Raw genomic sequence first — 21410 nt, 5'->3', positions numbered from 1 at the left:
CCAGAAGTCTGACCAGTTCTTTATTGTCACCCTTCGCAAGAAAAAAAAACCAGAACAAATTCCGGAATTGCGCTCAACGTCACACTTTTCAATTCCCGAATAAATTTGGGAATGGCGGCGAATGAGTTAATCGGCGACTGTGTGGACTGAGCATTTTTTTCAGCATGTAACGAGATGATGCATTGTAGCAGCTAATTGTTAATATGAGCCACTTAGGGAAGGACACTTTGCAGAAAGAGTGAGTACATTACTCTCTTACTCTTCAATGTGCTGATTTTGCTACCACAATAAACCACAGAGCAAACCCGTGGACCACTTTATAGAGTACAGACCAACCAGTCCGATACTGACCCTTATTGTCTCTTCTGACCACCACTATACTACTACTACTTGTTCATTTTCAGCAAAGCTACACAGCACGGATATTGTGATGTAACATTCATTTTCAACACTGTCGGTTAGTCAATTTAGATCCAGTGATTCCAGTCCAGAGCCGCCTCTTTCCAATTAATCTCGTACTATCTTGGGTCGTAGTAACAGAGCCCCGATGACACCTGGATAAATCCTGGGATGTTGAAATAGAGGTGTGAAGCTTCACACTTCTCCTGCCATTGGTGTGTTGGAAGCGATTTTAAATCTATAATTATGATTGCTTTGACGTCACACCGGACCACTAGCTGGAGTCTTCATCTAATTACTGTACCTGATTGCAGGATGTTGACTCACTGCGTAACGGTGCAAGTGGTTATGTGTGTGTGTGTGTGTGTGTGTGTGTGTGTGTGTGTGTGTGTGTGTGTGTGTGTGTGTGTGTGTGTGTGTGTGTGTGTGTGTGTGTGTATGGGAAATTGGCCTTGTTGATTAGCATGTTGACCTCACATTACAAAGGTGCAAGATTTGATTCCGGCTTCGGCCTCTCTGTGTGGTGTTTGCATATACTACAATGATACCAAGGTTTTCGACCATAATCTGTTTCAGAAACCTGTTCGAAAACTGATTTTTTTCAAAAACCGAAACAGCACTTTCTATTAAAATCAATGTAAAAAATCTTAATCCGTTCAAAGTCTAGAAAACAACTTTTTAACTATTTCATCGCATAAACCGGATAAAAACGTAATAATATAGCAGGTCATGTGTAAAATTCTATAAAAACAAACTTTTATTTTCACCAATTTTTAACATCAACATTAACATCTGTACATAAAAATCTCTCTATCTTTCTGCCACGGGCCGTGTTGGTACCTATCCCAGCTGTCTTTGGGCAAACACAGAGCACACTAACTTTTCAAACCATCCTCTGCTTGCTTTAAAATCATACTATTCAGGAGATCTGCAACCAAATATGTCAGCATTTTCGCAAAGATAAAACAACAATATTAATGCATCGGTCACAATGAGACAATGAGGGAGACGTGACGTATAAGGAAGCACAGGGTAGTCGCGTGATGCATTCAGATGCACTCAGTTTGGTTGAGAATCAAATTTCGGTTGTATACCGGGGCATAAAAAAGATTACATTTTTGGTTGAAAACCAAATGGGATGAGAACCGAGACGTTCGAAAACTGAGGTTTGACTGTACCTCCCGGGCTAGTGTGGGTTTTCTCCGGGTACTCCGGTGTCCTCCCACATTCCAAAAACATGCATGGCAGGCTGATTGAACATACTAAATTGTCCTTGGGTGTAAACATGAGCACGGATGGTTGTTTATCTTTGCTCTGTGATTGCGTATGTGGAACTGCCGCAGTTTGGAATTGAAGCGGATTTACGTGGGACAGATGATGTGAGACAATCTCTTTTGTCAATGGATGCTACAGCTTCATGTTTGCTTTCAACATTTAGCTTGTAGCAGACGTGCACCTTTCACCATGACGACCCTGATCCACTGGTGAAAAGGACTCTTTGATCCTTTCCTCTTACATCTAGAGCTGCTTCATACAACAAAGAGGGAGCAGAAAGTGCTTAAGATTGGATGACTGCGTCTTTGTGGTGTCTTATTATTATTATTATTTTTATTATTACAGTAAAGTCTTGTTATATCAATATCGGTTATATCGATAGTACTGCTTATTACGATACTATTTCTATGAACGCAAGGAGAAAATTTACATGCCGCAGGATTGGATATATCGATAGTCTGGTTATATCGATATTTTTTCCGACTCCCGAGAATATCGATATAATAAGACTTTACTGTAATATTATTTTTATTTTTTTTATTATTCTTTTTTACTTCAAGATGGTGCCGCGAGAGTGGCCGCCTTTCCAGCAAGCTACTGTATGTTTTTTTTTCTCCTTCTTCCTTTCCTTTCCCCTTGCGTCCATAACTTTGCTGCTGTGAAATGTAAATGTCTCTGCTGCGAGACTAAACTAATAAAGGCTAATCCAATCCAATTCAATCCAATTATTGACATGTATGCCCAACGCCTTTGGGTTAAGTGTTGTCATAAAGGAGTTTTCCCCTTCCGGATTGAGTGGAGAAAACATCACGGATCCCGCTTAATTCAGCCCAACCGGAACTTTCAGGGAGCGCGAGCATGTTCCAAAGCAACAGCTGCCTCATTTTCCGAGTGATGTGCGGAGATGAAAAGCAGGCCTTGTACTGTATGACATGTCGACTGGTCTCCCCGCTCAGTTCAACCACTTTGATCCGGGAACACGTGGATCTGTGTAAATGTTTATCTGACTTTAGCATATTCCAGATGGTCTCCCCGGCCCCATTTCTGAGAGGAGCGCCTTTTTGAAAAGCCACGCTGAGAGAGCCACTCGCTAGCTCTCAGCGGGGGTTAAAGTTCAGGAGCTACATGACAGCGAAAGAGGAGGGATGGTGTGAGTTGGTCTTAGTGCCAACAAAGTTAAATGTCACATATTTCCCTGAGCCACTTTTGCCATTTTTTCATCATGGCGGCTTCAAGGAATATTATATAAGGCGCTTACTATTACTGTAATAATAAGGCCATGTTTGTTTTTCATAGCGAAGGCGGAATATCCGGTTGTGATATTCGTTGAATGAAAAGTTTCCATAACAAACCCGAAGCGAGTACCGCAGCTATTTAAGGCAGTTCTCTCTAAACTCCGTTTTTATTTATTTTCTTTCAACATATCTCTCAAAGTATCACGTTAAGGATGATTTTGAACGTATAACGCAGCGTTCGTTCTTCGTACTCCCTAAAAAGGCAGCGGTGTAACTACATGACTCACCATTTGATATAGTAGCTTATGGTCAAAGCTTAAGCATAGCTGGTCTTCTTCTCTTGCTAATGCTATTGCTATATTTAGTGGGAATCTCAGAGATCAAACACCATCCCAAAGTTTTTTTTCCCAGGAGTGTGCGGGATGGAGCCGTTCATGTGACAGACAATGCAAGTTCTCTGGGATGGCGAGCATGGTGTAGTTACGATACAAAAAGATTTCCTTTGGCATAGAATGAAAGCATTACATCAAATGCACGCAGTGGCGGGTCGTGGATTTCATCGCTAGGCCTTCAGTAGTGCTACCTCTGAATCAATCCAGACTGAAAAAAGTGTGGTGTGATTTACCAGAAGTCCACTAGAGAATAGTGTTAGTCAGGAAATACAGTAAATGAGCGACCTTTCTTAACGATGTCCATTTTTTTTTCTTGAAAAATCCGTCTTGAAAATGGATTTAACAGTAACCAAATCCATTTCTTCTCCTTCAGCCATTGTGGGTTGACAAAACTGCGATTAAATCAACACAATATATTTGCTTATGCAGCCTGCAACCGATACAGTGTGTTAGCTCTGGCCAGTATGCGCTTGTCACGGCTTCAGATCAGAGCAATTTTCGCAAACTATGATTAGCTAGTGACGAGCCAATCATAGTTTGCGAAAATCTGACATTGACCAGCGCCTGCAAGAAGGCGCTGGTCAACGGTTATAATGTAGTGTGCTAGTCACTAGCCAATCATAGTTTGTGAAAACTGATGTAAGACGGCGTTGGTACCCCTTTTGGGTTTGCAACTCGAAATTTGATTGGTTGGAGCAACAGTTTGACCGACACATTTGATGCGACAGGACCTGCAGAACTGATTGTGAAGGCGTCCAGGTAGATTTTTGACCCTGGTAACAAATGATGGCTGAACTGTGATTGGTTAAATGCATAAATACGAAAAATGAAATGAAAAGTAATGAAAGGAAGCTGAAAGACGATTTGGAATTACAGTGAGACCTCAACTTACAAACACCTTATCTTACAAACTTTTCATCTTACAAACGTCAAATTTATGAAAATTAAACCTTATAATAAGCACTATTTTCATAATTCACACACACCACTGGTGGAGTGATCTTCGGCGGAATCACACGACTGAACAGCACCAGAGGTTAAGTTACCAACAGTCCTTATGGAAGGTGTCTCTCCTTCCATAAGCCATCAACGGCCATCAAAAAGGTAAATAAAACTTTATTTTACAGCACAGTTTATTTCTTTAATTAGAGTCCTCATGTAATGCGCCTCTCTTTCCAAACAGCAATTCCCTTTGACCTTTGACCTCCAACACCATTCCATCAAGCCATCAGTGACCGTCACAAATGTAAATAAAGTGACTTTATTATACTGTAAAGTGTATTTCTTCAATTACAATACAATAGCACATTTATTATACATAGAATAAGGTATGTTGTGTGCAGTTTTAAGGCTTATTTAGTTGAAAAGTACATTTTATTGAAACCCGGTAACGGATTATTCCCATTTTAATGGTTTCCTATGGGAATTTGTTTTTTGAGATACACACTTTTCGCCTTACACACTCTGTCTGGGAACGAATTAAGTTCGTAAGTTGAGGTCTCACTGTATTTAATAAGAATTCACTGACAAATTATAATTAACATCAGTCTGTGATTCAGATAGTTTTAGGCCAGCAGAGAAGGCTTTGCAGGCCTTGACGGTCCACCACTGAATGCACGTGAGAAAATAAAGCCAATGGTGCCTATCTTCGTTCCGTTAACATACTGTAAATCACAGGTGTCAAAATCAAGGCCCGGGGGCCAAATCTGGCCCGACAATTCGCCCGCCATTGTTGGATAGAAACCATAATAACAGTCATTATTCTTGCTCAATTAAAACTTTTTTTTCCATTTGTGTGAGAATAATTATTTGTCTACCTGTGCCCACTGCCCAGTCATCGACTGCTAAGCAGTCCAAAAGTCAGCTGGGATCCACTATGGCTCACTCCCGACCTAATGAGGATAAGTGTGAGTGACGGTGGATAATCTTGGACTGCTCGTTTTCATCAGTATGGAGATTGTAGCTCCTTGAGAGCTTCACGATTGCTTTTGGGTTTTAAGATAATTCACACCACCTTGCCTCTCGCACAAAGTCATTCGATTCGGCTGCAATAGGAAATAGTTGGATGGATGAAGTAAGTGTTAACAAAAACTAAAACCCACATGAATCATTTCGAGTCACACCTGACTGAAGTGGCGTCAGGTCATCAATGGCTAAAAGCAGTTCAAATTTCACAATTCGACTTTTTAACGCCACGGTTCAGTGGTTACGAATGTGGCATGTAGCTCAAGGTCCCCAGGTTGAAGCTTGACTTGGTTTGACGTCGTGTAAACGTGAAAGCACATGATGCCAGAGGGTACGTGTGTGTGTGTGTGTGTGTGTGTGTTAGACGACACGATGTGACACGGTACATCAGGAAAGACCTCAGAGGGACACAAGTTAGTGGAGGAAGCAGAGAAGAAGAAAGAAGCAGCTGTGTCCCTGAGTTCATCGTGTGTTTTCCTTTCTCGTTGTCCGCCTGGACGTCCTGCCATTGTGTTTGTTTGCCTGCTTAAAAAAAAGGAAGAAAAAAAAGCCCACAAAAGGTTAAAAACACAGCGACCACAGTCGCTGTGGGGATTTGGGAATAGAAAGGACGGGATGGAGAGAAGGGTAGGCTTGGATTTATGATATCTCATGAGATTGATGCGATGTGCTGCAGAGTACATCCGGATTTTTTTTTCTTGTTGCAGAACCATGGAAAATGTTTCCATTACTGCTACTGGTGATATATTTGCAGTTTTTTTTTTTTTTGGGGGGGGGGGAGACTGGTCCAGTGCAATATCACTCTCCTCGATGGCCTTTTCAAATGAATTTCCCAAGGATTTTGACTCCATTATAGTGAAAGAGCCAGAGCAGCTCCATATGTGACTAAATTAAAGAAAAATCCAATCTGATACATTGAAAAAAACCTGAAAATGAAAATATATGAGAAACAGTGGTGGATGTATAGATTTGTATACTGTATGAACGCTGGTGGGAATGGCTACCGCAGCTCACCCGCAAAACAACAAAAAATCCAGTGACTTTAAAGTGTCCCTGAGAGTTTTGAAAGGTCCTTAGAAATGAAATGTATTATTATTATTATTATTATTATTATTATATGCCGTATAGATGTAAACTGTATAGAGTATAGACAGTATAGATGTATACTGTATATACAGTGTATATATACTGTGTATATATATATATATATATATATATATATATATATATATATATATATATATATATATATATACATATAGTATATACAGTATGTATACTGTATATATATTTAGCATATTCTAACTATATATATATATATATATTTAAACATATTTTCACCAAGGAGTCTTGCTATCCACAAAGTATATTTCAAGGTGAAATTTGTGGTGAAAGGTACATTTGCCAGTCTATATACCCCAAAATCCACCAGTGATTGATCTAAAATTAGATGTTGATAGTGAATGCAAAACTGTAAATTAGTACATCAAATTTTATTCAGGCGGCCCGGTAGTTGAGTGGTTAGCACAACGGCTTCACAGTGCAGAGGTCGCCGGTTCGCGTCCCGGTCCGGCCTCCCTGTGTGGAGTTTGCCTGTTCTCCCCGGACCCGCGTGGGTTTTCTCCGGGTCCTCCGGTTTCCTCCCACACTCCAAAAACATGCATGGCAGGCAGATTGACCACTCCAAATTGTCCCTAGGTGTGAGTGTGAGAGTGACTGTTGTTCGTCTTTGTGTGCCCTGTGATTGGCTGGCAACCAATTCAGGGTGTCCCCCGCCTCGTGCCCGAAGACAGCTGAGATAGGCTCCAGCACCCCCCGCGACCCTAATGAGGAATAAGCGGTACGGAAAATGGATGGATGGATGGATGGAAATTTTATTCAAGTAAAAATCTGCTTTGCTGAAACCCAAAGCGCGTCTTAACATGGAACAATCTAGTGTGATGTCAAGGTCCACAATAAAGCGCATGGTGAAGTAAATAAACACAAATAACCGAACCTATCTTATTTGAGTGCATTACACGTACAACATATTAAAAATGAAATGTTCTCAGAGGCTTTTGTGCCACACCTAACAACCACCATCAATATTGTTCAACGAATGGCCCTGACGGCATAAATCAAAAACTAGCATTTTTATCTTTAAAAGTGCGGGATTTTTCCTCTGGCTCTATCCAGCTACTGAGAGCAATTATTCACTTGCAATCTCATGGTTACCATTCCAATCAAAAAGGGGCAATTGACTAAATTGAAAATGCACAAATGGATCTGCTAGGTTTCCATACAATAAGCCGTACATAAAAGCTCATCACCAGGATCCAGTGGGAGCAAAACTAGCATTAATGGTTGAAAAAAAACTTTTTTGCATTGCAGAAAATGTCCAGTTTGTTTCTGGGAAGTGTGGAGAGAAATCTTCACGGCTCTCTCCTGACATCTGCAGGCTTGCTGGCGTATTACGGTTTAGGCAGAAATAAATAGGCACTCGCAGTCGAAAGGATGCTCTAATTTAAAACAGATTCTTTACTTACAGACAGTGTATTGTAGGTGTTTCAAATACCTGACATGTTTTGGCGTCTACTTCCGCCTTCGTCAGTGTCACCACGAAGGCGGAAGTAGACGCCGAAACATGTCAGGTATTTGAAACACCTACAATACACCGTAAGTAAAGAATCTGTTTTAAATTAGATATCAAGTAGACAGAATTAACTTAATATAACGAAAGGATGCTTTATTTTGCTTCTGTAACATGTTGTGCTTACGTGGGCCATTGTTTCACCTTTCGGTGACGTCATAAAAGACGGAAACGGAAAATGTGTCATTCTGGTCGGTCCTACATTTCTCATAATGCACCAGACTGGTCACTTCCTGGTTAACCGGATGTATGTAAATTGTTCATTTTTAGACAGAGATAGATGCTGCGTTGTTGATAAATAAAGAGAAAAACTTTAAAGACCAAGGGCTGTATTTAAAGTACTTTGAGTAAATTTTATTATGTGTCAAACTGGCAGCAAAACACTTATAAAATAGTAATTAGTAGCTTTCACTTTCAAAAAGGTGGGTGACCTCTGCCTTATTGACGACATAGCATGTCTACCTCACAATAGCCACTCCAAAAACCCAATTTCCCAGCACAAAAACCAAACAATCATTTCAAGTGCGCGAGTCATACTTGACCGTGGGAGACAAGACCTAAAGCTCTCAGGAGGTTTTTGGAGAGTTGATTTACTGTGCATTTCTTGTAAATATATTTCATCCTGCTGCTGTGAAATTGTTTTGAGGTGCAATGGTCGCATGTCAGCAGATAAAGGGCAATGGAATGGCTGATATGTTCCATATTGCATCGTTCCAATCCCACCTGCACTAAATGGCACCGTGTGTGTGTGTGTGTATGTGTGTTTGAATGATTTGTCTTGTGAGGACCATTATCATTTTATACCATACGTATTGAGGATATTTTTGACTAGTGAGGACCATTTGAGACCATTCCTCACAAGTTTTTCATTCATTCATTCATTCATTCTATATATGCATCTGTTAAAGTTTCATAAAGGTCCTCACAAATTCACCCAAAAATATTTTTTGCTGTGTATTTTCATCTCACTTGGATACAGACACTTTTATCTCACTGTGTGTGTGTGTGTGTGTGTGTTTTGTGTGTGTGTGCGTAGTTAATGAAAGGAAAAAGTTCATACCACAAAAAGTAAAATGATATTTTAACCAAATTCACTACAGGGGTGAGGACTTTGAATGTACCCATTCAGAAACCTCACTGTTATTTAGTTTCAAGTCCATTTTTTATTTCTTTGTTTTTAAAGAAGTTGAAGTGGGATATGGGGTGACATTTAGTGTTCAAATGTAACACTAGTTCTTCTCTAAACTTATCTATGTATGGATGTATAGATTTGTATACTGGGTGAACGCTGGCGGGAATGGCTACCGCAGCTCACCCGCAAAACAACAACAAAAAATCCAGTGACTTTAAAGTGTCCCTGAGAGTTTTGAAAGGTCCTTAGAAATGAAATGTATTATTATTATTATTATTATTATTATTATTATTATATGCCGTATAGATGTAAACTGTATAGAGTATAGACAGTATATACAGTATATATACTGTATATATATATATATATATATATATATATATGTATATATATATATATATATATATATATATATATATATATATATAGTATATACAGTATGTATACTGTATATATATTTAGCATATTCTAACTATATATATATATATATATATATATATATATATATATATATATATTTAAACATATTTTCACCAAGGAGTCATGCTATCCACAAAGTATATTTCAAGGTGAAATTTGTGGTGAAAGGTACATTTGCCAGTCTATATACCCCAAAATCCACCAGTGATTGATCTAAAATTAGATGTTGATAGTGAATGCAAAACTGTAAATTAGTACATCAAATTTTATTCAGGCGGCCCGGTAGTTGAGTGGTTAGCACAACGGCTTCACAGTGCAGAGGTCGCCGGTTCGCGTCCCGGTCCGGCCTCCCTGTGTGGAGTTTGCCTGTTCTCCCCGGACCCGCGTGGGTTTTCTCCGGGTCCTCCGGTTTCCTCCCACACTCCAAAAACATGCATGGCAGGCAGATTGACCACTCCAAATTGTCCCTAGGTGTGAGTGTGAGAGTGACTGTTGTTCGTCTTTGTGTGCCCTGTGATTGGCTGGCAACCAATTCAGGGTGTCCCCCGCCTCGTGCCCGAAGACAGCTGAGATAGGCTCCAGCACCCCCCGCGACCCTAATGAGGAATAAGCGGTACGGAAAATGGATGGATGGAAATTTTATTTAAGTAAAAATCTGCTTTGCTGAAACCCAAAGCGCGTCTTAACATGGAACAATCTAGTGTGATGTCAAGGTCCACAATAAAGCGCATGGTGAAGTAAATAAACACAAATAACCGAACCTATCTTATTTGAGTGCATTACACGTACAACATATTAAAAATGAAATGTTCTCAGAGGCTTTTGTGCCACACCTAACGACCACCATCAATATTGTTCAACGAATGGCCCTGACGGCATAAATCAAAAACTAGCATTTTTATCTTTAAAAGTGCGGGATTTTTCCTCTGGCTCTATCCAGCTACTGAGAGCAATTATTCACTTGCAATCTCATGGTTACCATTCCAATCAAAAAGGGGCAATTGACTAAATTGAAAATGCACAAATGGATCTGCTAGGTTTCCATACAATAAGCCGTACATAAAAGCTCATCACCAGGATCCAGTGGGAGCAAAACTAGCATTAATGGTTGAAAAAAAACTTTTTTGCATTGCAGAAAATGTCCAGTTTGTTTCTGGGAAGTGTGGAGAGAAATCTTCACGGCTCTCTCCTGACATCTGCAGGCTTGCTGGCATATTACGGTTTAGGCAGAAATAAATAGGCACTCGCAGTCGAAAGGATGCTCTAATTTAAAACAGATTCTTTACTTACAGACAGTGTATTGTAGGTGTTTCAAATACCTGACATGTTTTGGCGTCTACTTCCGCCTTCGTCAGTGTCACCACGAAGGCGGAAGTAGACGCCGAAACATGTCAGGTATTTGAAACACCTACAATACACCGTAAGTAAAGAATCTGTTTTAAATTAGATATCAAGTAGACAGAATTAACTTAATATAACGAAAGGATGCTTTATTTTGCTTCTGTAACATGTTGTGCTTACGTGGGGCCTTTCGGTGACGTCATAAAAGACGGAAACGGAAAATGTGTCATTCTGGTCGGTCCTACATTTCTCATAATGCACCAGACTGGTCACTTCCTGGTTAACCGGATGTATGTAAATTGTTCATTACAGGGGTGAGGACTTTGAATGTACCCATTCAGAAACCTCACTGTTATTTAGTTTCAAGTCCATTTTTTATTTCTTTGTTTTTAAAGAAGTTGAAGTGGGATATGGGGTGACATTTAGTGTTCAAATGTAACACTAGTTCTTCTCTAAACTTATCTGAAATCGTGGTCCTCACTCCTTATCTGGAGTTATCCGGACTTCACAAAACCACTGAAACAGGAATTTGTGTGTGTGTGTGTGTGTGTGTGAGAGAGAGAGATGTTCAATTTTTGTTACAATGTTGATGTTAATGTTAAAATTGGTGAAAATAAAACACTAGTTTGTTTTTACAGTATTTCACAAATGATCAATGTTTTAGAACTGATTTAAAATACACTGTTTTCTAAACTTGGGACGGACTAATTGTTTTTACATTGATTATAATGGGAAACGCTGTTTCGGTTTTTGAACAAATCGGTTTTCGAACAGACTTCTGGAGAGAGAGAGACGGAGAGAGAGGGGCGGGTGAGATAGAGAGAGATTGCATTACAAGAATAGGCAAGCCTTCAATGGTTTATTTCAGCTGATTTATGTGGCGAAAAGGCTCCAGCAGTGAAAAGGACAGAACAAGGTTGCGTCAACCCAACTCAGACACAAAAAAAACTCATCTTCTCTTGCGTTTCTCCTTGTAATAAAATATCATCCTGTGCGCTTTTAACTCATTTTTTTTGCTGACCATGTACTGGTCTGAACGGCGGACATGTGTGTGGGCAGCTAAGAATCGGGTCCCTGTTGTGTCCGGAGGAATGAGAGGAGGAGAGTTGCTTTGTCAACGTGTTTATTGTGCCACCATCTTAGTCTACCTGCGGTCGTGACGTCACCGCTGCTTTACGACCTGTCGCAACATTCTGTAGCAGTGTGACATATGCTACATTTACCCCCCCTCCCTGAAGGAACCAAAAACACTGTAACAAGGGAAACCGGGTAGACTGCCGGTTTCCCTGCTTAGCCGTGTGGGTTATTCTGCCACGCGATAGGCTAAGCACTGGCTAGGGACATTCAAAATCGGTGATAATTGTCCAAATACCGAGGGCAAAGGCGAACGCGAGCTGGCCGAGGCTCTGGCCCCACGGGCACAGCTGGTTCACGACGGCTCTTCGAGGCGTCAGTAGTTTTTGCCTGAGAAGTCGTTCGAGGGGGTCGGTGCCGCCACTCTCCTTAGGCGGCTGGCATGCCAACGGGACCCGTCAGCCAGACAGAAGGTGGTCGGTCCGAGTTGGGCGGTAATCTGGACTGGTGCTGTCCAGAATGAGTCCAAATTGTGAGAGCAGCACGGCCGGCGAATGCGGACCCAGTCCGACACAGTAAGTGTGCGTTGCTTCGTCCGGCGCTTCTTGTTGGGCCCTCTGCTGGCTGAGGAAGAGTAGGGCAGGCCGTCTGCTTGGTTGGAGCTTTCTCCACCCCCGTTGGCCTGGGGGTGAATTGTGGCACCCGCATTGTCAGAGATGGAAAAGCCGAGTGCACAAAACAAGTCCAAGCCCAAGAGGTTGGCGCCATGACGGGATATTTGGAAGGCCTTCGTCAGTGTCACCACGAAGGCGGAAGTAGACGCCGAAACATGTCAGGTATTTGAAACACCTACAATACACCGTAAGTAAAGAATCTGTTTTAAATTAGATATCAAGTAGACAGAATTAACTTAATATAACGAAAGGATGCTTTATTTTGCTTCTGTAACATGTTGTGCTTACGTGGGGCCTTTCGGTGACGTCATAAAAGACGGAAACGGAAAATGTGTCATTCTGGTCGGTCCTACATTTCTCATAATGCACCAGACTGGTCACTTCCTGGTTAACCGGATGTATGTAAATTGTTCATTTTTAGACAGAGATAGATGCTGCGTTGTTGATAAATAAAGAGAAAAACTTTAAAGACCAAGGGCTGTATTTAAAGTACTTTGAGTAAATTTTATTATGTGTCAAACTGGCAGCAAAACACTTATAAAATAGTAATTAGTAGCTTTCACTTTCAAAAAGGTGGGTGACCTCTGCCTTATTGACGACATAGCATGTCTACCTCACAATAGCCACTCCAAAAACCCAATTTCCCAGCACAAAAACCAAACAATCATTTCAAGTGCGCGAGTCATACTTGACCGTGGGAGACAAGACCTAAAGCTCTCAGGAGGTTTTTGGAGAGTTGATTTACTGTGCATTTCTTGTAAATATATTTCATCCTGCTGCTGTGAAATTGTTTTGAGGTGCAATGGTCGCATGTCAGCAGATAAAGGGCAATGGAATGGCTGATATGTTCCATATTGCATCGTTCCAATCCCACCTGCACTAAATGGCACCGTGTGTGTGTGTGTGTATGTGTGTTTGAATGATTTGTCTTGTGAGGACCATTATCATTTTATACCATACGTATTGAGGATATTTTTGACTAGTGAGGACCATTTGAGACCATTCCTCACAAGTTTTTCATTCATTCATTCATTCATTCTATATATGCATCTGTTAAAGTTTCATAAAGGTCCTCACAAATTCACCCAAAAATATTTTTTGCTGTGTATTTTCATCTCACTTGGATACAGACACTTTTATCTCACTGTGTGTGTGTGTGTGTGTGTGTGTGTGTGTGTGTGTGTGTGTGTGTGTGTGTGTGTGTGTGTGTGTGTGTGTGTGTTTTGTGTGTGTGTGCGTAGTTAATGAAAGGAAAAAGTTCATACCACAAAAAGTAAAATGATATTTTAACCAAATTCACTACAGGGGTGAGGACTTTGAATGTACCCATTCAGAAACCTCACTGTTATTTAGTTTCAAGTCCATTTTTTATTTCTTTGTTTTTAAAGAAGTTGAAGTGGGATATGGGGTGACATTTAGTGTTCAAATGTAACACTAGTTCTTCTCTAAACTTATCTGAAATCGTGGTCCTCACTCCTTATCTGGAGTTATCCGGACTTCACAAAACCACTGAAACAGGAATTTGTGTGTGTGTGTGTGTGTGTGTGTGTGTGTGTGAGAGAGAGAGATGTTCAATTTTTGTTACAATGTTGATGTTAATGTTAAAATTGGTGAAAATAAAACACTAGTTTGTTTTTACAGTATTTCACAAATGATCAATGTTTTAGAACTGATTTAAAATACACTGTTTTCTAAACTTGGGACGGACTAATTGTTTTTACATTGATTATAATGGGAAACGCTGTTTCGGTTTTTGAACAAATCGGTTTTCGAACAGACTTCTGGAGAGAGAGAGACGGAGAGAGAGGGGCGGGTGAGATAGAGAGAGATTGCATTACAAGAATAGGCAAGCCTTCAATGGTTTATTTCAGCTGATTTATGTGGCGAAAAGGCTCCAGCAGTGAAAAGGACAGAACAAGGTTGCGTCAACCCAACTCAGACATCTCCGTCAGATACGTCGTAAACGAGTCATACCAGCGGGACCACGGGACTGGTGGCTCACCGGGGAGCGCGAGAAACGAGGGGAGGGGAGCTGTGTAGAAGTCCATCTTCGTCGCCAATGTTGTGTCCGGAGGAATGAGAGGAGGAGAGGTGCTTTGTCAACGTGTTTATTGTGCCACCATCTTAGTCTACCTGCGGTCGTGACGTCACCGCTGCTTTACGACCTGTCGCAACATTCTGTAGCAGTGTGACATATGCTACAGTCCCACTCAGTGACGACGTGGGTATCAATGGTCGTTTGTCTCTCGATGTCCCCTGCGACTGGCTAGCGACCCATTCAGAGTGTCGTCTTTGTTGAGAACATGTGCTGTTGAAATGGCAGACGGGCTGCCTGTGTGAGCCAAGCACCACTTGGAGGAGCCAACGCTGCATTGGACACTGCTTGCGAATTGCTGACTTTTTTTCCCCCCTTTGTCCCATTTTTTTCTTCCTTTCCAGGACGTTTGTTTGAAAATGCTAGCTAGATATTGGAGTATCATTGTCAATTTGATACGGTGGACATAAAGTGGCGCCACTAAGGTTGTAATCGATCGGTTTTGGAAATGTTGTTTGAAATAGGAATTCATTTATCCGGAATAATCTAATACATGTACGTACATTGAGGAGTTAGGTTGTCACAATCACAAAGCTGTTACAGTGATACCTTGGCTTACAAACTTAATTGGTTCCCAGACAAAAAACAATTCCTCATAGGAAACCATTAAAATGAGAATAATCCGTTCCCAGGTCCCCATAAAACACAATTTTCTACTTTCTAATTTTCTAAGCCCTAAAACGACACAAAATATACCTTTTTTATGTATAATAAATGTGTGAGTGTATTATAATTAAAGAAATAACATGTACTATATAATAATAAAGTGGTTTTATTTACCTTTGTGATGGTCGTTGATGGCTTGATGGAATGGAGTGGCCGGTTTCTTCAGCATTAAACACTTGATGAGGAACGTAGCCTTCTTCTTTCACCATCTTGAGGAATGATCCCTTGTAAGGTGCTTTCTCTGCGGTAATGTTACTTAGTTCCTCATCAATTGTGTTGTGTTTAGCTGGGTTTATAGCTTTTTGCATCAATTGTACAGATGACTTGTGCGCGTTATTTGTGGAGCCTTATTGATGGTAATTTTAATTTTGTAGTCTACACTCTGACTTTGAACTATCAAAGTAGAAAGAAGTCCAAATTTCACCGTTTTCTATCCATTTTGTCTCTCTCTCTCTATCGTCTGCCTGTCTCTCTAATGTTTAAACCACCTCCCCTCACTGCTGCGTTCTTGACTAATCACGTGGCTTTAACCGAAGACTGGGGGCAGGGAATAGAGGACAAAAAATGTCGGCTGACATTTTCTTTTCGGAGAACGGGCTCGTTCGCAAACGACACATCACTCATTGTGGCAGCTCCGTGTGTATCCCAAAAAATAGTTCGGATGCCAAGGTAAAATTTTCATAAATTTAATGTTTGTAAACCGAAAAGTTCATCAGCCAAGGGGTATCACTGTATTTGCCATACTGGAATGTTATTAACATAATAACACACTTAACAGTAGTGTAGGTGTTTAAAAAACACTGCCGCTGATAGTAATTGCAAATGTGCTAAATCATGTCAGGGACTTTTAACATTTAAAATGTTGTTTTTGTGTTTTGTCATACTACCTCAAGCCAAGACTTTCCAATATTCCGACCCCAGTCACTGTTTTGGCAGCATACAACGTCTCTTGGCCGTCGTTAGCGAGACTGACTTCAATTGGGCTTTGTTTTTGTGACACACAAAATAATGTGTGAATAATTCGACTCATGTTAGCTTTGCAAGAATTCCTTCTGCACTTTGTTTTGAAAAAACTAGCATCATAACGGTTCAAAGTTACCAAGTTGCCAACACTTCTTTACAAACACGTTCCAAGCGGTGTCTGCTTTGAATGACACACAAAAGAAACCAAACCATCAAGCAAAGATTTTGGGATTTTTATAACCCGCTACAAGATTGTGTTACATTTATTACGTCTGTGTACAGTTTATGCTGTAAAAAAGTTTTAAAAGTTGTTTTCTAGACTTAGAACAAATTATTTTTTTTACATTGATTATAATAGGAATTGCTGATTCGGTTTTCGAACACATCAGTTTTCAAACTGGTTTCTGGAACGGATTATGGTAAAAAAACAGAGGTATCCCTGTACCTCGAATTGAGAGGAAATATGAATCATTCAACACAAGTAAAAAGTCAAAACACATTTTTTACTTGTCCTCATCTTAGATGAAAAGTGATGACTTCAGTGTTTTCACATTAAAGGACAACCGACGTCTCCGGACAAGTTGTGTCCATAATTTGTAAAATGTCTTCAAATGACTTCTACTGAGCGTATTTTACAAAGATTCCACCACCGCATATAGCTATATTTTACGTTTTAAGACTTGCGCTGAATATTCCAGAAGTCTTGTTTTTGAGTTGGTGACGAGTCCTCACACTACGTCACTGAAGGAACGCCCCTGACCAAAAAAAGGACACATTGTAGCAGTCCTTCCATCACGTCAATGCATTTTGCTGTACTTTGGTCTGAAAACATCGTGTAGGATCAAAAGGAGGCAGAAGAGGGCGACAAAGCTCCATGTAAGGAATTCCTTTACACGGCTTTGTTGCCATTTTCTGCCTTTTTTGGGTGCGACATTTCCCACCCCTGATGCCTCAAAATGACACGGAATAAATTATTTAATCGATTGCAAACATATATGCTTTCTTCTTCAGAACTATTTGAATCGTATTAATAACTGGATGAGTAACAAGAAAGCATATTCTCTGAATCTGAAGCCATTGTTTTGATTCTCGAGCAAGGGTTAGGGTTAGGGTTACGTCTTGCCGTGACACCACGAACATGGGGGCGGGACCTTTGGAAACTGGCCACTTCCGGTTTCAAATTGAAGTCCTTTTTAGACACTTTAAGTCATTTTTTTTGGTGTTTTCCATTTGACTAAAATATCATATTTTAGATGCTATAAAATGTTTTTCTGATGTCAGGAAACAAAAACGTGACGTCGGTTGTCCTTTAAGGCATCACACAAGCCACTTTCCGGTGTACATTTCATTCTTCTCTTGCAATGATTGTCAACAGAACTGGATGATCTAGACAACTGGTCGCAGGGTTGCTCTTTCTTCCATTGCGAGGTTTACGGTCGCCATGGAATCCCAAAAAAATGATGAATGTCAGCTGTCAAATAAAATGAGTAAGATGGATGATATGATTTAGTAGAACTTCACCATCGTACCACAACGCTTGTGCTGATGCAATCTTTTGCAAAAGCTCTTTTTGACGGTGCTCCATTCGAGTAAATAAGATTCTAATCTTCACTGTTTGTGACGGTAATGCACAAGCGCCCACTGACGTTTTTATTCATTTGGTTTTTTTTTTTTTACAAATGATGGCAGGAAAAAAAAATAAACATCTTGATTAATATGGCGAAGGCACCCACTCTTCCCTTCAAAGGGAATAAAAGCTTCAACAAGCTCATCTCCGCTCATCGGTAGGCTACAGGCACAATGAAAGGCTGAGTTACTTCTGACGGATTATTCAATAAGCAGCCACGATAAGGAAAAGAAGAGAAAAAAAAACACGTTTCACATAGCAAACTGAAATTTAGAAGGCCCGTTAGACAGCCCTGACCTTCCCTGGCCAGATGGGACCTTGTAGTCAGGATTGTTTTTTTTCTGCTCTGCTTAATGTGATGAACTGTTGCTGCACTCTTACCGATGTGCACAAAGTTAAACGGAGGACAAATCGGTGAAGCGAAACTACATTTACCAAGGGCAGAATAATAAGACCTTCCAGTTCATCCAAACCGTCGTCCTGTTTTCGATAAAGGTTGTCCTCATGACACTTGAAAACAAACAGAACAAAAACAAACCACAGCGTAATTTGAAATTGAATGCAAAAAATAAGACAAAAAGCACTTACTTTACTGTGAATATTGGAAAGAGTTTATGGTCAAAAGCACAGGTGTCAAAGTCAAGGCCCGGGGACCAAATCTGGCCTGCCACATCATTTTATTTGGTCCACGAAAGCAAATCAAATTTGTGAAAGTCCATCATACTTCCTAAAGTCTGAAAAAATATTTCAAATTGTCACACGGAAACCACAAAATTAGTGAATATTTTTTATTCAAATTTGAAAACTAGTCATTTATTAACTATTTCACTGCCAGATGTGCAAAAATGTGTCCACTCGAGTGCTAGGGTTTTTGTCATTTTCACTCAAATTGCAGCACCCACAGAAGATTGTGTTTTAGGACTACGTCAACATGCACTGCAGCGTAAGAAACCTTACACTTTCTTCTTTCCTCAGAAAAAAAAAGTTAATTCCTAAGTTATATGGGTCTGGAGTTATCTGAGCTTGAAATGGGAGTGGCTGTACAAAATACAATACAAAAATATACATATTGATTTATATTGCGCTTTAACAACAGCTGGAAGCTGGAACAAAGCGCTAACTTGGAAAAAAGGGAAATGCTGCCCCGTTTTGGAAAGAAAAAACATTGCGAGAGGTCTGACCTGCGCTTTATTGGCACCCCAGCAAGAAAAACCAAAACTCGAACAATGGCACTCTACGTCTTGTTTTCAATTCCCGAATAAATTAGGGAATAGCAGTGAATGAGTTCAATTTTTGTGTGCTTTATATGTAATATATGGAGGGGATGAAACATTCTAACGGCTTCCCCTAAATTCATAACAGACCCCGAGAGGAAATCGTAACTACAACATGGCCCACGGCAAAAAAATGAGTTTGACACCGTTGGTCTAAAGAAATATGAACGTGGTGTATGATGATGCCATGACAGTGCGTCATTTTAGCTAGCTGCTCTCTCATAAAATACTGTAGGTATCTTTCACACAGTGCTGATAGTTTAAAATGCATTTTCGCACTGCCTTAATTGAAATCCTTTTTTTATGCCGAAGTGTGTCACGATGCCGCTGTTTTTTCTTTTTTTCTCTCGCCAAAATATGAATCCGCCGTGTCACTTTTGAAGGATTGGAAGCACGCCTTGAATCGAGAAAGAGGAGTAACGGAGCTGCAAAGTTATTTTTGTGCGTGACTCATTATGCAAGCTTGGGTCTGCCGGAGTTCCCGACAGATGCAAAATGTCAGCGCTTTCAGGAACTCGTGTTCATTAAACTCTCTCGGCATTGACACACTGCGCTAAAAGGCTCCAAAGGAAGAGCGGTGTACACCCAAATGTTGGAATTAGCTCCCATTTTCTAACCGACGTTTTGAGAAACTCAAATGAAAGCAAAGCTGAGGCGATTTGATTTTTTTTAGTCTGTGAGAGGTAAAATATTCAAAATACGTCTTGGTCTGACTTCATTTTCCTGATGTTGACTTTTTTTTTAACACTTCCAAGAATAAAACTATATCCATGCGATAGTCAGACTTTTTTTTTACTCCATGTAATATATTTATTTATTAACATGACATGTTCCCTCTCGTTTCCTCATTATATATATATATATATATATATATATATATATATATATATATATATATATATATATATATATATATGGATGGATGGATGGATATACACAGTAAAGTCTCGTTATATCGATATTCAAGGGAGTCCGAAAAAATATCGATATAACCGGGACTATCGATATATCCGACCCTGTTTGCATGTAATTTTCTCCGTGCGTGCTTAGAAATAGTATCGATATAACCGGGACTATCGATATATCCGATATCGATATAACGAGACTTTACCGTATATATATACATATATATATATATATATATATATGTGTGTGTGTGTGTGTGTGTGTGTGTGTGTGTGTGTGTGTGTGTGTGTGTGTGTGTGTGTGTGTGTGTGTGTGTGTGTGTGTGTGTGTGTGTGTGTGTGCGTGCGTGCACATACTTGATTCTTTACATTGTGTCCAAAGTCCTATATTGCAGCGATGAATCCTATAGAGTACATATGTGCCGCTTAACCATTCATTGCCTGCAAGATAACTATCTCTTGGTCTTTGCTGCCATCCTATCTCAAGTCTACAGTAATTAACTTGCCGGGCTGTCAGTCCGCATCTATTTACTGGAGCACATTGGTCGTACGGCCACAGTGTAACTGGCAGGGACAAGAGCGACTTCCCTGGCATAATGATAATTGGCTGCAATTGTTTACTGTTGCCTAAGGTATTATTTGGGAGCATATTTCTCAAACTTCACGTAGAATACCAAGTTGCTCGTTGAATTGTTCATATCACCAAATGGAATTGTGATCAGAATGCCGAGACGCAAATACACTGTGTGGGCACACTTCAGTCAAGTCACTGTGTCGTTTTGATTGGTCTTTTCAGCCTTCGGATCTCTGGATACTGACTTGCGTTCACTGCAAATGACATTTTCCGTTCGGTGCAGGACATTCAGTTCGAGTCCTGTCTGAAAAAAAAAGACAATAAAAAGGGAGGGAGGAGGCAGGTGTATGCTCAGGGTTATTAGGCCAGGTAAACATAACAGCGTTGTGTAACTCTGGCTTTTAATTCACTGACCTTTACCTTTTTTACAGCCTAATGCATTCTAATAGGCCAGTGGATTCCTCCCTTCCCCCGCGCACACGCACACACGCACACGCATACACTTATAAGGTTGTCAAGATCAGAGCACTCTGGTGCTCTGATGAGATGAACCCCAAAAAAAGCTCAATGTGGTTTTCAATGTACAGATATCATCACGTCTTGTTCAGCTTCTTGTTCAACTCACACACGCTGTTCTTCCTTTTCCTCTCCAGCTCCTTTTCCTGATAAACTGCGTGAGTGAGCCCTGCCTTTGTATTCGGAGGTTGCGCACACCATGCAAAAAAATGACCTGTCTGTGGATGACACCCAGCGGGACAGCGTGAGTAACA

At 40.4% G+C, this 21410-nt stretch overlaps 1 protein-coding gene across 1 annotated transcript in view; it reads left to right on the top strand.

Moving 5' to 3' along the window:
• Positions 1-21410, top strand: part of pde4d (phosphodiesterase 4D, cAMP-specific) — a 239740-nt gene that overhangs the window by 2656 nt on the left and 215674 nt on the right. Inside the window, exon 2 of the mRNA XM_088993806.1 lies at positions 21294-21400. Within this exon, the coding sequence (XP_088849932.1) occupies positions 21356-21400 (45 nt within the window). The 5' untranslated portion in view covers positions 21294-21355. The remainder of the gene's footprint in view (positions 1-21293; positions 21401-21410) is intronic.

The sequence above is a fragment of the Hippocampus bargibanti genome, linkage group LG04 (genome assembly GCF_051943395.1).
Source record: "Hippocampus bargibanti isolate YZ-2025 linkage group LG04, ASM5194339v1, whole genome shotgun sequence".
Lineage (NCBI taxonomy): Eukaryota > Metazoa > Chordata > Actinopteri > Syngnathiformes > Syngnathidae > Hippocampus > Hippocampus bargibanti.
Note: the sequence above shows the minus strand (reverse complement) of the source record. Positions and strands in the feature narration are given on the sequence as shown.